The 16,072-nt window shown below is 45.3% G+C and overlaps 2 protein-coding genes and 2 long non-coding RNA genes across 8 annotated transcripts in view; 2 read left to right on the top strand and 2 right to left on the bottom strand.

Annotated features, from left to right (window-relative positions):
• Nucleotides 1–204: 204 nt before the first annotated feature.
• NUDT15 (nudix hydrolase 15) lies at nt 205–8,125 on the top strand. Its single transcript, XM_038569523.1, has 3 exons — nt 205–557; nt 3,325–3,521; nt 7,734–8,125. Exons 1-3 carry the CDS (start codon nt 400–402, stop codon nt 7,874–7,876), a joined length of 498 nt encoding a protein of 165 aa, XP_038425451.1. The 5' UTR covers nt 205–399; the 3' UTR covers nt 7,877–8,125.
• On the bottom strand, nt 4,706–13,544 carry LOC119865175. The gene is made up of 3 exons (XR_005376202.1): nt 13,197–13,544; nt 12,962–13,071; nt 4,706–6,686 (listed from the first exon to the last, which is right to left on the bottom strand). It is a non-coding gene; the product is annotated as an uncharacterized LOC119865175 (long non-coding RNA).
• Nucleotides 8,615–16,025, top strand: LOC119865174. Its single transcript, XR_005376201.1, has 2 exons — nt 8,615–12,020; nt 12,456–16,025. It is a non-coding gene; the product is annotated as an uncharacterized LOC119865174 (long non-coding RNA).
• Nucleotides 13,792–16,072, bottom strand: part of MED4 (mediator complex subunit 4) — a 56,199-nt gene continuing 53,918 nt past the window's right edge. For all 5 annotated transcript variants that reach the window (XM_038569520.1, XM_038569521.1, XM_038569519.1 and 2 more), the window contains one exon: nt 13,792–14,683. In XM_038569520.1, the coding sequence (XP_038425448.1) occupies nt 14,511–14,683 (173 nt within the window). In that variant the 3' untranslated portion in view covers nt 13,792–14,510. The remainder of the gene's footprint in view (nt 14,684–16,072) is intronic.

Below are 16,072 nucleotides of genomic sequence, written 5' to 3'. Positions count from 1 at the left end.
CTACAGGGATCAGGCTCAGGTTGCCTGGAAAGGAAAGTATTAACCCGGAGGCGGCTGGGCTCCCAGAGGAAGGTCACTGTGCCCCTTTCCACGAGTCACCGATGGTCTACACACAGTAAGGAAATTCACAATGTTGTTGCCCTCCTTTCCCACATCAGATACGGCAACGCGGCAAGCGCGGCGGTTAAGAGGCCTCCCTAGAGCCCCGACCGGCCGGCCTGGGTGCGCCACTGGCTCCCCAGCCCCGCCCCCGGCCCACGTGAAGCAGAGACGCCGCACTCCAAGGGAAGCCCCAGAACTCGGGCTTTGAGTTCTGCGCCGGCGCAGACGCGGGGAGCGATTGGTGGCGGCCCGGGGGGCGGGGCCGACGTCACTTCCGGCCAGCAGCCCGCCCGCGCGATGGTCGCCCTCCCGGAGGCTGCGGGGCGGCGGCCTGGGGTCGGGGTCGGCGTGGTGGTGACGAGCAGCAGGCACCCGCGCTGTGTCCTCCTGGGCAAGAGGAAAGGGTCCTTCGGAGCCGGCAGTTTTCAACTTCCGGGGGGCCACTTGGAGTTCGGGTGAGCGGCCACAGGATATACCCCGGGAGAGCCCCAGGTGCGGGGGACGGGCGCGCGCCGTGCGTGCGTGCGTGCGTGCTGACGCTGCGTCGCCTCGGGGTCGCCCGCCGCCCCTCGGGCTGCTGCGCCCCGCCCCCTGGCCCGGTGCCTGCCGAGAGCCGCGCCTGCGCCGTGGGGTGCTCAGCTGCGGGGGGCGGGGCGGTGGGTCTCTAACCTCGAGCGGGCGGGGTGGCCGGCTGGGCCTCTGCACCTGTGCCAGCTGCATCCGGTGCCCGCGAGCTGGGGGCCGAGCGCGGGGAAGCAGCGGCCAAGCCTTGGTCGGAGCCAGCTCGGGGCTTTGCAGCGGCCTCGAGGTCGCCCGGCTGTCCGTGGGGCCCCGTCACCCGACAGACGCCCGCCGCCCCTGCCGTGCGGACCCGTCTGCTGGGCGACTCCGATATGTATTATCGCAGCCCTCGAGGGCGGGCACGTGCCGGGGGCAGGTTTCTAGAAAACGGACACGTGCGTTCCCACCTTGACAACGTGCCGTTTCCTCACCCCAGCGAGATAACTCTTGAACAAGCTGTGCTGCTCGGTCTGTACTGTTTCCCCAAATTGTCTTGAAAATGCCTTTCTATTGTACCGATCGGGAGCGAAGAAGAGCACAAATCACATATATTGGGCGCCCGGGGAGCGCCTGCCTTCGGCCCAGGGCATGACCGCAAGGTCCAGGGATCGAGTCCTGCATCCGCTCCCGCAGGGAGCCCGCTTCTCCCTCTGCCTGGGTCCCTGCCTCTCTCTGTGTGTGTCTCTTGAAGAAATAAATAAAATCTTTAAAAAAAATTACATGTATTTTACGGTTGATGAATTTCTTAAATCTCCAAATCCAACAGTAACACCCCCCCACACACACACACACACACACACTTTCCCTTTCTTTCCGTGCCCTGGTGAAGAATCTGGGTCATATGGAGAACTTGGTACCTTCTGACTATATTCTCCTAATCCATCTGTTCCAAAGTGCTCGTTAGGCGTGGAGCCTTGTCCCAGCTCCGTTTTTTGTTTTTATTATTTATTTATTTGTCCCAGCTCCGTTTAATCAGACTTTGTCTTTTATGAAACATGGAGTTCTTGCGATCCTTCAGCACATGGAGTTTTTTAAAAGGTCTTCAGGATTTTATTTAAAGATGTTCTTTATGTATTCACGAGAGACACAAAGAGAGGCAGAGACACAGGCAGAGGGAGAAGCAGGCTCCATGCAGGGGACCTGATGCAGGACTTGATCGCGGGCCTCCAGGGTCACGCCCTGGGCTGAAGGCAGGCGCAAAACCGTTGAGCCACCCAGGAATCTCTGGTCTTCAGGATTTTAAAAAGCATCAATAAGCCTATCATTTTTAGGCAGGCTTGGGAGGCTTAGCAGTTGAGCACCTGCCTCAGGCTCAGGTTGTGACCCTGGGGTCCCGGGATTGAGTCCCACCTCGGGCTCCCTGCCTGAAGCCTGCTTCTCCCTCTGCCTGTGTCTCTGCCTCTCCCTCTGTGTCTCTCATGAATAAATAAATCTTAAGAAAAAAATGTTTATCATTTTTAGATAATTGATATAAGCCGTCAGTTAATAAGTCATACAATTTTTAGGTTGAGCATCACATTGCCCAGACGGACACACTATATTGTACCTTGTTGATAGTAAGTGTTAGGTCACAAACTAAGCACTAGTTAAAATATATAAGTACTGGAGCAATGGCTAAAAGTAATAATTACACAATGAAGTGTTGGAATCTTCACTCAGATATGCAATGATAAGAGCCAGAATTGAACTTTAGTGAGCTTTTTACTAAGTGCTGGATATTATGCTAAGCTCTTCACATGTGTGCTTTCACTTTTTTTTTTTTTTAAGATTTTTATTTATTTATACATGAGAGACAGAAAGAGAGAGGCAGTGACACAGGCAGAGGGAGAAGCAGGCTCCATGCAGGGAGCCCGAGGTGGGACTCGATCCCAGGACCCCCGGGGTCACGTGCCGAGCCGAAGGCAGATGCTCAACCGCTGAGCCACCTAGGCGTCCTCTTCCATTGTCTTTTTTTTTTTTTTTTTTTTTTTTAATTTATGATAGTCACACAGAGAGAGAGGCAGAGACACAGGCAGACCCCCCCGCCCCTGGTGGTCTCCTGTAGTATCTGCTGGGCCCAGAGGAAATTTGCAGTGGGCCCAGAGGAAATTTGCAGTGGAAATGCCTTTGCGATTGCCCTTTCTCCTTGCTCATATAAATAAATAAATAAATAAATAAATAAATAAATAAATAAATAAATAAATAAATCTTTAAAAAAAAAATCTGAGCTATAGGAAAAGACATCATTCACTCCTTGATACACGTACAACCCAGTGAGGGGGTGGCTTATCTCTTTTTATTTGTCCAAGGTAGAAAGTAATGGACTTTGAAATCAAAGCTAGGTCTAGCTGGTTCCAAAGCCTGTGCTCTTTACCTGGTATGCTAAACTGTCTCCTGGTGACATACGGCCTCCAGGCACGTGACCTGGTGCTGAATTGGCTGAATGTTTAATAATTTTTTTTTTTTTTACTCCATAGGAAGTCCTTCTGGTCTTCCGATAACTTCAGATACCTTATACCCCAGATAAGAAGAGTATCAAAAGCTGGGTTGTTGATTGTTTTAAAGCATGAGCCGGTTCTTTTTGCTTTACACTAGAAATTCCTAGCCAAGAATTTCATAGCAAAAAAAAATAGTAAAGTAGGTAAACGGAATTGAATACAGTGGCGTGCTTCTGTGTTCCAGGGAAACGTGGGAAGAATGTGCTCAAAGGGAGACTTGGGAAGAAGCAGCTCTTCACCTGAAAAATGTTCGCTTTGCCTCAGTTGTGAATTCCTTCTTCAAGAAAGAAAATTACCATTATGTGACCATACTAATGAAAGGAGAGGTGGATCTGACTCACGACCCAGAGCCAAAGAACACAGAGCCTGAAAAAAATGAAAGTAAGATAATTCTATAATCATGCACCTTCTTAGAGCAGCATATCACAGAAAGAGAATTAGAGTCTCTTCATATGGAAATATAAATATACCCTCCTCCCCACCCCCCCCTCGGGGACATAAGGACACAGCAGGAAAGAGAACTGGCTCCGCAGACATACCTCCTGACTCACATCCTGGTTTTCCCCACTAGAGATGTGTCACCTCGGGCAAGTTATATAAGGTCTCTGGGCCTCTTTTCTCCTCTGTGATACAAGTAACCACCTCAGGTGGGTGGTTATAGGGATGGAATGAGTTAACACGTATAAAGAACCAAGTGGACACCACAAGTGCTCAGGAAATCTTAGTTTTATTGTTAGTGTTTAATTTTGTTTCAAACTGATTCTCAGCGAAACATTTAAGGGGCCACCCTCAGTGTTCTCACCTGTGCAAGAAAGGTATAAATTTCCCGAATAGGGATGCCCGGGTGCTCAGTGATTTAGCACCTGCCTTCGTCCCAGGGCGTGATCCCAGGGACTCAGGATCGAGTCCCACATCAGGCTCCCTGCATGGAGCCTGCTTTTCCCTCTACCTGTGTCTCTGTGTCTCTCATGAATAAATAAGTAAAATCTATAAATTAATTAATTGATTTCCCAAATATAATTAATTAATTAATTAATTTCCCGAAAAGCAAGTGATGAACCTGACAAAACCGCTAATCCTCTGTGTTGAGTCCAGTGCTCCGAAAGCTTTAACAACAATTGACATTTGCCGAATGCTAAGCATTGTTCTGGGGGCTTTGCATGTCTCACCTCACTTGAAATTTCGTAAAGCTCCACGAGAAAGAATAAAATCTCAAACTTCTCAAACATACTATTTGCCATCGGAAACCTTACCCAGGTGTGTCTTATGTACTGGACCTCCCCCTAGGAACATTTCATTTATTCTCTAATGTTACTCACCAAGTACCGTGTGCCAGACACTGTTCTAGGCACTAAAGGAATCCTGGTGGGTAGAGCAAAGCCCCTGCCCTCTCAGACTTTACGTTTTAGGGGTGGGTTGGGGAAGGCAAGGAATTAACAGGTGTTTTAAAATCCAACGGTGAGGAATAAGAAGAAAAACAGGGACACTTGGGTACCGCATCAGGTAGGGTGGTCAGGGAGGGCTGGGGGGGGGGGAGGGCGGGCGGAGATGCCTAGGCCTGGAGGCAGTGATGTCTCTGGAATGAATGAATCACCGCTGAAGTGTTTTGCAGACCGAACTGCTTGCATGAACAGAAAGGCATGTTCCACCCAAAGGCCTGTTGACTCCGAGACGATTTTTCATAAAGCAGCTCCTCGAATCCCTCTACAGTGAGCTGCAGAGTCTGAGCTGTTTTTACTCACTGCACTCTCACGCCAGATGTGCAGCTTTTCTCCTCACACCACACAGTTCTCCAGACATCCGTTAGGGTCTTAGGATTACACTGTCTGGAGTCCGTGTCGGATCCCAAAACTTAAGGAGCTCCGCCCCACAGGACTGCCCCCACTCCAAACACCAGTCGCAAGTCCCAGCCTCCTGTACTCCTGACTGCCCACAACCTCCTCTTTAGGTTCCTTATTTGCTAGAACGGGCCTGCCCAACTGAGGAAAGCACTTGCTGATGTTACCAGGTTATTATAAAGGAAACAACTCAAGGAGAGCCAAATGGAAGAGGGGCACTGGGCCAGGTTGGTGGGGAGAGGGACGCAGAGCTTCCACACTCTGGACGAGCAGGACGCCCTCCTGGCACCTTGATGCAGTCACCAACCGGGAGGCTCTTGTAGGGTTTTCACGGAGGTGCCTATGGAATGGGATCATTACATACTATTATTGCTGTGATTTATTAAATCATTGTCTGCTGGCGATTAACTCAATCTCCAGCTCTTCTCCCTTCCCTTCCGGTGGGATGTGGGTGGTGCAAAGTCCTTCTGGTCACCAGCCCCCAGGCTGAAGCTATGTAGGGAGCCCCAAGGACCCATCAGCTTATTAGCATAAACTCAGGTCAGCCCCTGAAGGGGGCTCCTTTTGGATGACAAGTGATGCTGCTCTCACCTCTGTCACTCGGAAAATTACAAAGGTCTCAGGAGCTCTGTGCCAGGGAACAGGGAGGAAGGCCAGATACGTATTTCTTATATCACAGTAACACATACACAAACACCCAAAAAGTATCCAAAGGGACTCAATTGGCCTAGAGTACAGCTGAAATCATTCATGCTCCAAAACGGGAAAGCAGGAGAGGTAGGTGAGAAACGCACCAGGTTCGCTGGGGGAGCCCACTACGAGTTCGGCACTCTCTCCCACCCCTAACTGTCCTGGGTGAATTGAGGACCGTAACAGTGGAAACAAAAAAGAGTCTTGACATCCTGAAGCTGCAGGGAGGAGCAGTTGATTACTTGTCTTTTTAATATTAAATTGAGGTGTAAATATGCAGGTTTCCACTTTAATACCTTTCTTGGGACTCACTTTACTTTTTTCCCTTTACAAAGCAAAATATAATTCATATAACAATTTTTTAAAAATCAGTCTGAGGTTTCTTTTATTCAGGTAATATGCACCAATTATTGTTATCTTTTTTTTTTTTAAGATTTTATTTATCCATCAATGAGAGACAGAGAGAGGGAGGCAGAGACACAGGCAGAGGGAGAAGTAGGCTGCATGCAGGGAGCCCGATGTGGGACTCGATCTCGGGACTCCAGGATCACGGCCTGGGCCAAAGGCAGACGCTCAACCGCTGAGCCACCCAGGTGTCCCCGACTGTTATCTTAAAAACCCTAAACTTGAGGAGGAATGACCATTTCCTAATTTTTATCTCTAATACAGGCAAAAAAACAAACCTGAGACAAAATGATGAAATGGTTTGGTTTTGCATACCTCACGTCCTCAAGAAGCAGACATAGGAAGTGTTCATTTGTAGAGAAGGGCTGAGGAGAAAGCACCCAAGGGACCGACTGTCCCCCCAGCTCTGGCCAGTCCCCGGCCAGCAGCCTGTGTCTCCCAGGGCCCCGCTCACCTGGCCTCTGCGGGGATTGGCAGGGGTGTGCATGGCCGAGCCCTGGTGCACAGGGACTTCCCGTCCTGCCCCACGCTGCAGGCCTGCGTTCTCCCCTGACGTTCAGAAGGCACCTCGGGTTCAGTTCAAGGGTTCAGCTTCAAGTCATCCTCTCCTGAACTGTGAATACACAAAAGCAGATACGTAGGCTCATTCACCTTTGCCCCGCTCCTGTTCATAGAGTACGTTGCTCAGAATATGTTGAAGGAAGGAGGGGATGAGAGGGATGGGGTTCCCTCATACCCAGCCTACCCTGCCCTGCTTTGTAACAGCTTCTCCTCTTTTTTTCTTTTTTTTAAAGATTTTATTTATTCATGAGACACAGGCAGAGGGAGAAGCAGGCTCCATGTAGGGAGCCCGATGCAGGACTCGATCTCAGGACCCCAGGAGCCAAAGGCAGATGCTCCTCCACTGAGCCACGCAGGCATCTGTAAATCTTTCCTCTTCCAATGGATTTTTTTGTAATTCAGTCCCATCCATACTGTCTATCTAAAGTACACCAAGAAGAATACTTTTTATTCTCTGCACAGTTTCCATTGCCTGGGGGGCTCAGTGGTTGACAGTCTGCCTTTGGCTCAGATCGTGACCCTGAGGTCCTGGGATCGAGTCCTGCATCGGGCTCCCCGCAGGGAGCCTGCTTCTCCCTCTGCCTGTGTCTCTACCCCTCTCTGTGTCTCTCATGAATGAATGAATGAATGAATGAATACATACATACATACATACATACATACATACTAAAAAAAAAGGTGGAGGATAGCTGAGGAATTTCGTGATTACCTGTTCTATAGGTGAGGTAACTGGTCTATTTTAATGTAGTGTTGTAACCTATAGTATATAAAGTTCTGTGCGTTTTGTTTAGCCAAATATTCAAGCAAAAATTGAGTGGTCCTTAGTCTGGGTTTTACCATATGGGGCCTTTATAAGCTCGGCTTCACGATGACATAGCAGCATGTTTTAAACGATCACCGTTCTGTTAAGATCATCCTAAACGCAAATTATGTTGGCACAGCGGAGCTAATGCATAGCCCCACTGTGATTAGTAGCATGCTGTTATTAGCAAGTCATTTTTAAATTTAATTTTTTTTTCTAAGTGTAGATTAACTTGCCAACATAAATATTCTCTGTTCCTTCCAGCTAAATAAATTGATTTGGTATCTTCTTTTCTAGGTTGGGAGTGGGTTCCCTGGGAAGAATTTCCTACCCTGGACCAGCTTTTCTGGGTACTGCGATGTTTAAAGGAACAAGGCTACAATCCATTTAAAGAGGACTTGGATCATCTGGTGGGGTACAAAGGCCATCATCATCTCTAGGCAAGAAGATAACGTGATTTATTTTGAAAAGACAAAATGAGGTCCTGTTAGAGAATGAAAAATAACCCACATTTCAGAACAACTGCATTCTATCTAAAAGTTTCCATATGATTGTCAATTTATTTGCTGTCTCTTCATATACCCACCACCCTCTCAGCCAGGACTTGTGAAACATTTTCTGGCATTAGGTCAGTTAGGTCATGTGAGACTGAGACTCAGAAAGTGTGATAAATGGTGATATTGTGGCAATTCTGCATCCTGTACTCTTCTGTGATATTTACTGTGCAGTTTGCCGTTACCCGCTGCATAGAGGGGACGGCAATAGAACAGCCTCCCTGTGTCCCTTCAAATAGAGATCCTCGTTCAGATGCTGACATGCATGCCTGCTGCAGCATTTGTCACGTATGTTGATTTTCCTGTTTTATTTAAAACAAAAATTTCAGGGGATCCCTGGATAGCTCCATGGTTTAAAACGCACCTGCCGTAGGACGTGATCCTGGAGACCCGGGATCGAGTCCCACGTCAGGCTCCCTGCATGGAGCCTGCTCCTCCCTCTGCCTGTGTCTCTGCCTCCCTCTCTCACTCTGTGTCTCTCATGAATAAATAAATAAAATCTTTTAAAAATTTTTATTTTATTTTATTTTTTTTATTTATGAGAGACACAAAGAGGCAGAGACCGAGGCAGAGGGAGAAGCAGGTTCCCTGCAGGGAGCCCGATGCAGGACTCGATCCCGGAACCCCGGGATCACGCCCTGGGCCGAAGGCAGATGCTCAGCTGCTGAGCGCCCCCCACCCCGAGTGTCCCTCCCTTTTCTTTTTTAATCGTCTGTCCCATGAACCTTCATAAGGAATCTATGTTCCTTAGTCCTCTTTGTTTTTCTGTTTGGGTTTATTTGTTGTCATTTTGTCTGTGTTGGTCTGTGAGTGCAACCACAAGCTTCCTGGAGGGAAGAGGTACTAAGACCCTTGAACCGTGATGCAGTGCCTGAAACGGGTCCCAAAAGGCTGTAGGGCCGGATGCTCAAACTTGAGTGGAAGGCCCCACCCAGGTCTCCAGGCAGCAGGCAGCGGGCAACTTCTCCAGGCCGCCTTCCCACAGCCTCTCCGTGACTCTGAAACGCTTGAATGTAGCCACACTTGGAGAAACACTGCGTTCCAGGCACTTGGCCGTGTAACCAATGTGGCCGTTGTGCTTTGCACAAACCTAACATCCTTAATATGGGAAAGGCAGCTGTAGGATACTAATTTTAAACCTTGGACACTTTGAATGGAATCCCATTGTAATAAATCAGACCAAATATCAACATTACTGTTGACACTTAATCAAAGTGAAACCCTATTGTTGCACAGTAGAGACGAGAGCACGGAATGTTCTGGTATGCAGGTTAGAAAAAAATTGAGCAGAGGGGATTCTGGAAAAGCCCATTCTTAGAGCACTAAGCAGTGATTCCTGAGGATGTTTTCATACCAAACCTGTGGCAACCGGGTTTTCAGTGACAGAGAAATGAGCGCTATTAGGTAAAGGGGAATACGCCACCCTTAAATGGGCCATTTTGGCATATTGATTAATTTTAATTAAGGTTACTGAAGAAATAGCCAGTGCAAGAAGGCATCCTCTGTGTTCCTGAAAGCGGGAAATAAATCTCCCACGTGAAAGGCACCCTCCATATGCACCAGGAGGAAGAGAGACACGGTTATCCCCAGAGATAGGGGATTTAGCAACAAGAAGACTGAGATATCGTTACTTCTTCACTGATTAACCACCCCAAGCTCAGACCCCTTTGGTTTTGTCAGTTCTTCACGAATGCATCGTTCCTTCATCTAAAAGGTATAAAAGATGCCTGCGCCGGGCACTTCGTTGATTTTCATATTCGTATGGGCTCCCGTATATACAAAATTAGATTTCTCTTCCTGTGACTCCATGTCGATTTAGCTATTAGACCAGCCAAAGAACCTAGAAGAAGGGGAAAGCTTTCTGCTCCCACGTCGGAGACGCTCACTTTAACAAGGGTCCCATGTACATGAGTCTCAGGTACTTGCGTCAGGATCAAGGAGTGAACTTTCCAGTACAGGAAAAGCAGCAATCCAAAAGCATGACTTTTTTGGGGGTGGGGGTGGGGGGTTGTTTAAAAATTTATGCAAACTTTTGAGGTGCCCCGGGTGGCACAGTTGGTCGAGCATCTGACTCAGTTTCTGTTCAGGTCATGGTCTCAGGGTCGTGGGACTGGGCCCCATGTCAGGCTGCTTGTGCGCAGCACGGAATCTGCTTGAGATTCTCTCCCTCTCGCTCTGCCCCTCCCCCCTGCTCGTTCTCTCTCTCCCTCTCTCTCTCTCTGATAAATAAGTCTTTAAAAAAGATAATAAAAAATTGATGCAAACTTTGGATTGTACCTCAGGAGACCCAAGTGTTCGATTATGACATTTTTAGTCATGATGTCTTTGATACTAATGTCTTTAAATTAATACTCATATGTGTATTTATTGATTTTTGAAGACCTTCTGCTCCATGCCACAACTCTTGGGAAGTTGTTTTGTTTTGTTTTGTTTTGTTTTTACCTTCTTAGAAGTCATTGTTGCAATAAATGTTGAAGTTTTGAACTGTCCCTGTGTTTTATTGTGCTTGCCACTATTTGGATTTGTCTTGGTGTTTGGGTCGTGTGCGTATTATCTGGCCCTCCCCTGCCCTGCAGCCTCTGTCTTATTCCTCACTGTACCCTCAGCACTTGGAAGATGCTCAAACACATAAGGAAGGAAAGGGAAAGCAAAGGACGGGATAAAGGGGAGGGGGACTTAGCTACGGGGGCTCGAGATCGACACTGTGAATGGCAAATATTGCTTCTCACTGACCCCACGTCGGCCTAGGAGGCCTTCGATACGGCAGCCAGCACCTGTCACTGGGAGGTGAACCTAGTGGAAATCTGTTCTGCATGATCACTAATGCTAATAGTCTTAGATGGGTCCCCGAAAGGCTTTAGGGTCTGATGCTCAAACTGGGTGGAAGGCCTCACCCAGATCTCCAGTCAGCAGGCAACCAGCAAGTTCCTTAGAAAGTAAAGTAGCTAAGACATTTAAAAGGGAGGTTTCAGCAAAAGATTTAGAAGACAATATAGTTATTTAAGAAATAAAAGTACCCATTTTGTGGCAACAGAATTCACTTAAATGGCCTTGAAGTCAATTGTTACAAAGAAAATCATTTTACCAGGTAAATGTTATAATTAGGGAGATACATGCTGGCCAAAGGTTTGGTCTCATACAAACTGCTGAAAAAAAATTTGTGTTAAAATGATGATACAACAAAATAGTTCATTGAAAATACTAACCAAATTCAGTAAAATGGTCTTAAGTGTATGTATTGATTATGCAAGGGACCTTAGAAAGGACCTCACATATGCCAAATTGAATATAAGATTAAAAAAGCAAATACGTTACCAGACCATTAAACATTTACTTCATAAAGCTTATCCAGTCTCCTGGGTGATGTAATGGGCCGATCTGTGTCCCCATACAATATTGTGACTTTGGTCATCCGAATTTCTCATAGATCTATTTGGCTTTTGTCCACAGTTCCTGGCTTACAGCTTCCAAAACCCTTGTAATTTCCGCAGTATGGAGAGTGATAAAAAAGTGTCTTTCGTTAATGCAGCTTTGGGAAAGGGCCCAGAATGAAGGCTGGTTGCCAATGGAGCCACCTAAGTGAGTAGGGTGATTAGAGGATCGGGCCTTGCACACCTCCTCTGCAGAGGGGAGGGGCCTACGGGCTGAAGTAATCACCAAAGGACAACAATGTAATCATAAAAACCCTGAAGGGCAGAGATCAGAGAATTCTGGGTTGGCCATCTGGGGAGGGTGGCATGCCTGGGGAGGGCATGGAAGCTCAGCTTGTTCCCTATTCTTGCCCAGTTCATCTTGAGCATCTGGATGTTGCTGACTTGTATCCTTTTATAACAGATCAGTAATCTAGTGCGTAAATAGCTTTCCTGAGTCCTGTGGGCCATTCTAGCACATTAATCAAACCTCAGGAAGGAGTGCGGGGAAGTTCGGATTTATAGCCAGTCAGTCAGAAATACAGGTAACGACAACCTGGGCATGCGACTGGCATCACCAGCTTGGCCAAGTGGAGGGAGGAACCAGATCCTATAGCCAGGTAGTATCAGAACTGAATTGTAGGGCCTCTTGCTGTTGTCCAGATTGCTTGTTGTTGGGGGTGCAGGGAACCACCCCCTCCCACCACACACGTTGGGACTGGTATCAGAACCCAAAATTCCAGTGTGGAAGGCCTAAACCCCAATACCTCAGAATGTGACTGCATTTGGAGAGATCTTTAAAGGGATGACTAAACTGAGGCCATTAGGGTGAACCCTAATCTGGTCTGCCTACAGTCTTTAGAAAATTTGGATCCACAGAGACACTAGGACTGGGGAGGGGGAGGTATGTGTTCAGAGAAAACGTCATGTGAGGACACGGCAAGAAGGCAAGCCACGAGACTTGCCAAACCTCCCAACACCCTCATCTTGGGACTTCTAAAATCCAGAACTCTGAAAATTCCTGCTCAAGACCTGAGTCTGTTCTTTTGTTACAGCTCACCTAACAGACTGACCCAACAGGTGGCCTAAGTATCAGGGCTTAAGGAACTGGAACCGAAACAACCAACGTTTGCTATTGTGGGTCTGCCATCCCTGAAGTGGAGCTTCAGCATCAAAGCCATCTTACTGAAGAGTCCAAGCTTTTCCCTTTCCTTGGCATTTTAAAACAGAATAAAATTGGAATAGAATTAACACTTGATGCAGAAAACAAAATGTTAACATGAAAAATTTTCAAACATACCAGAAGCAGAAAATAGTACAGTGAACTTCCATATACCCTACACTCAGAAAAGCACTGATTTTGCCTCGTTTCAGCTCACTCCTTTCCACCTCCTTTCCCTTGGCTATAGTATATATGCACGTATATTTTTTAATTAGGCAACCAATATTTTACCATGCCACATACCCGTGACTGTGGCATGCCGATGAATCCACATTAAAAGTAAAGACATTGAACTGAGATAATTTGTATTTTGTTAGAATCCCAAACCAGGACACTCACACTTTGTTCCTTGTATTATTCAAGATTCCAATCTAAAAATGTAATTTCACTTCCAGGGTAATTGCTGAAGTTGGAAGACAAATGTTTTTCTACAGGTCTTCATTTAAATACTAAAAAGGAAAAAGAGTTGCAAGGATGTAGATTACTAAAAACTATTATAGCATCTCAGGAAATACACATTCTCATTTTAAAAAGTGTATACATGTGGATCTTTAAAACAGATCAAAAAACCTACCCAAAAATGTTGACAGGATCTCTTGGTAGAATACGTTTCATTTTCTCCTATGTAATTTACTCTATTTGCTAAATGCTCCACTATGGATGTTGTTACTTTTGCAACCTGAAAAAAAATTTAAAAGTACACTAAAATAAATTGTAACTGTATAAGCATATTATTTAAACATGGAGGTTAACCATTAGAAGTTAAAAGTGGTTAAGTGATTCCCTCTGGGAACTGCAGTGAAACGGAAGGTGAAGGCAAGAGGCATGCTTCCCATTCTAAAACCTTTCAATGTCACTCTTAAGATCAGACATTATGTAAGCTTTTTAAAATTATTAAAAAAAAAAAAAAACAACAACAAAAAACAAGTGGGAAGACTAATGGAAAAAAACAAAAAAAACCCACAAGAACCAACTTCATTATATTTCTTCTAAGGTCAGTATGGGCCTTTGTGAGACCTACCAGTTGTGACTACTAGTTCAGCTGTATGCAGTACATCATGTTCATTCACACTCCCGAATTCTACTTTAGTGCATATAAAATGCAACTGGATTTACAGAAATAATTTACTTTCACTGACGACATATTTCAATTAAAAGAAAAAAGCATACAGAGTACAAACAAGAGAGTTTATTTACAAAACTTACAATAATTACAGATAGTACAAATTGAGACAATTTCCCCCGTTACTGTGACCGAAGCTACCAGCCTTCACTTTAAAATGAGGGTTTTGTTATTCTGAGATATGATAGACATTCAGTGATCCACTGCCCTTATTTAAAATGCTTTTCTAACTAATTCCAGGGGCTGATTAGTGTATGTACAGCGGTCACTTCCCTCAACGTGTATTTCCAGACCTACTATGTACAAGTCCAACATAACTGGAATATAATGGCATAGAACAGCACTGAGTAATTTTTTTCCCAACAATAAATTTTGATTATTCTTTAAATATTCATTTAGTGGTTTAGAACTGAAACCATGATTTTTGGCTTTTAAAAGAAAAGTCCAGTGATTCTTGATGGGACGCACCATTCCGCTATAGCCAGTATTACCCAGCTATTTTTTACAGGTTTACAATAGTTTTAGAAAACAGAATTCCACAGCATTCAATTCTGTTTTGTTTGGTTTTTAGAGAGGGAGAGAGGCAGGGGGAATCTTCAGAGAATCTTCAGCAGACTCCATGCCCAGCACAGAGCCAGATACGGGGCTCAACCTCACAACCCTGAGATCACGACCTGAGCCAAAATCAAGAGTCTGACACTCAGCCGAGCCACCCAAGTGCTCCCCATGGTATTCAATTCTGTATGAATTGTGTCTTTTATGTTTTTAATCAGAGTCACTGCTACTGCTCGAGGAGTCTGTTGACATAACTTCTACATCATCTTCATTTTCTTTATTATGCCCCGGAGGTTCCAACAAGAAGTCATTACTGTGATTTGGTGGTAACATATTCATTGACATGTCATTTGACTGCCATGGGTACTGCGGAGCAAGGACATCTGGAGAAAAGAAAGAAGTATATGTAACAACACTTCTACCAGTAATTAATTTACTACTTAACTACACTTCCCTTCATGCACAGAATCTGAAGCCAGTATTTTTTTAAGGCCAGGAATCAAAACATACATTTGGCAAAATTAATGAAGATCAAAGTTATCAAGAAAAAGCATGGTGTTTAATAACCAGAACCTGTGTTTTATTTTTTTAAAAATCATGCTTCCATCTAGGTAACTTTATATAATCAGCTGACCTAATTTTTCTTTTGTAAGACGTTCACGATGACCCATCAAATGTGTCTTATACGTGTCAATGTAAACTATACACAGATATGTATTAGGTCGTATATAGTATTCTCTCTACACATTTTAAATAGCTAACATGTGCTATACTAAGTATTACAAGTTTAAACTGCCTAAGCTTTGAATGCACTGAAAACGTTTCTCCTTTGCCAGCAGCCACCATGTTAATCTTCGTCAGCAGAGGGCACTGGAGGGACTGTGCAAGGGGACCAGGCCTAGGGATCTGTATGTAGTTTTCCTTCTCAGGCCTGTGGTGCCGGCTGCGCAGGGACATCAAGCACCTCAAGCGGTGTTCACTCCCTTGCAAGTTTCAGGGGCATTGAAGTCTCACCCTCACCCTCAAGGCGGCTTCCCAGCCGGGCTCCCAGGAACCTGAAGGCTGGTGGATGGATCCCTGCCTGCCGGCTGCAGCCTGGGAACACCCCCTCCAGCCTCTCTGCCATCCAGTGGGCCACAGATGCTTCCCGCATCTGTTAGTGCTCTATTTTTTAAAAACAGCTCTCTTTACCCTTTAGTAGTCAGTACCAAATTTTCTTTAAATTTTCCTTGTTCATATTACTATGTGGTTTCTGCCTCCTGACTGGCCTGTGACTGGCAGGATATGGAATAACCCAAATGAGAAAAAGGCAAAGATATCAAAGGAAACTAATGCACAGTGAGCTCTCAGTTTGTCCTTTAAGCAGTTTTAAAAAACTTTTTAAATGTTCTACCAAATCAAAACAAGTCACCTACAGAAGATAAAAGGTGGGAAACAAAATAAATGTAATAACGCAAAACTACATGTAAAACTTGAGGAAGGCTGAAATTCAAAACAGCCCAAGTCTCACAGAAGTGCTATTTAGTTATTCAAAAGTAAAAAGTTGTTACTCGTTTTGTTAACTTGGGAGTTTTTCAAGAGTGATTTCACTTTGTATTCTTTAAAATGAACATTTATATTTCTTATTCTGTTGGTACAGTATATTTCACAATTTTATTTAAAAAGCTGTTTAGATTTTAATAATTAAAGGCCTAATGCCAAGGCAAATAAACTATCAATAAATGACAGAGAAATCAATTTGTTCTAATTTCATAAACTCCAACTAGAACAGT

Source organism: Canis lupus, chromosome 22 (assembly GCF_011100685.1).
Source record: "Canis lupus familiaris isolate Mischka breed German Shepherd chromosome 22, alternate assembly UU_Cfam_GSD_1.0, whole genome shotgun sequence".
NCBI classification, from domain to species: domain Eukaryota; kingdom Metazoa; phylum Chordata; class Mammalia; order Carnivora; family Canidae; genus Canis; species Canis lupus.
Note: the sequence above shows the minus strand (reverse complement) of the source record. Positions and strands in the feature narration are given on the sequence as shown.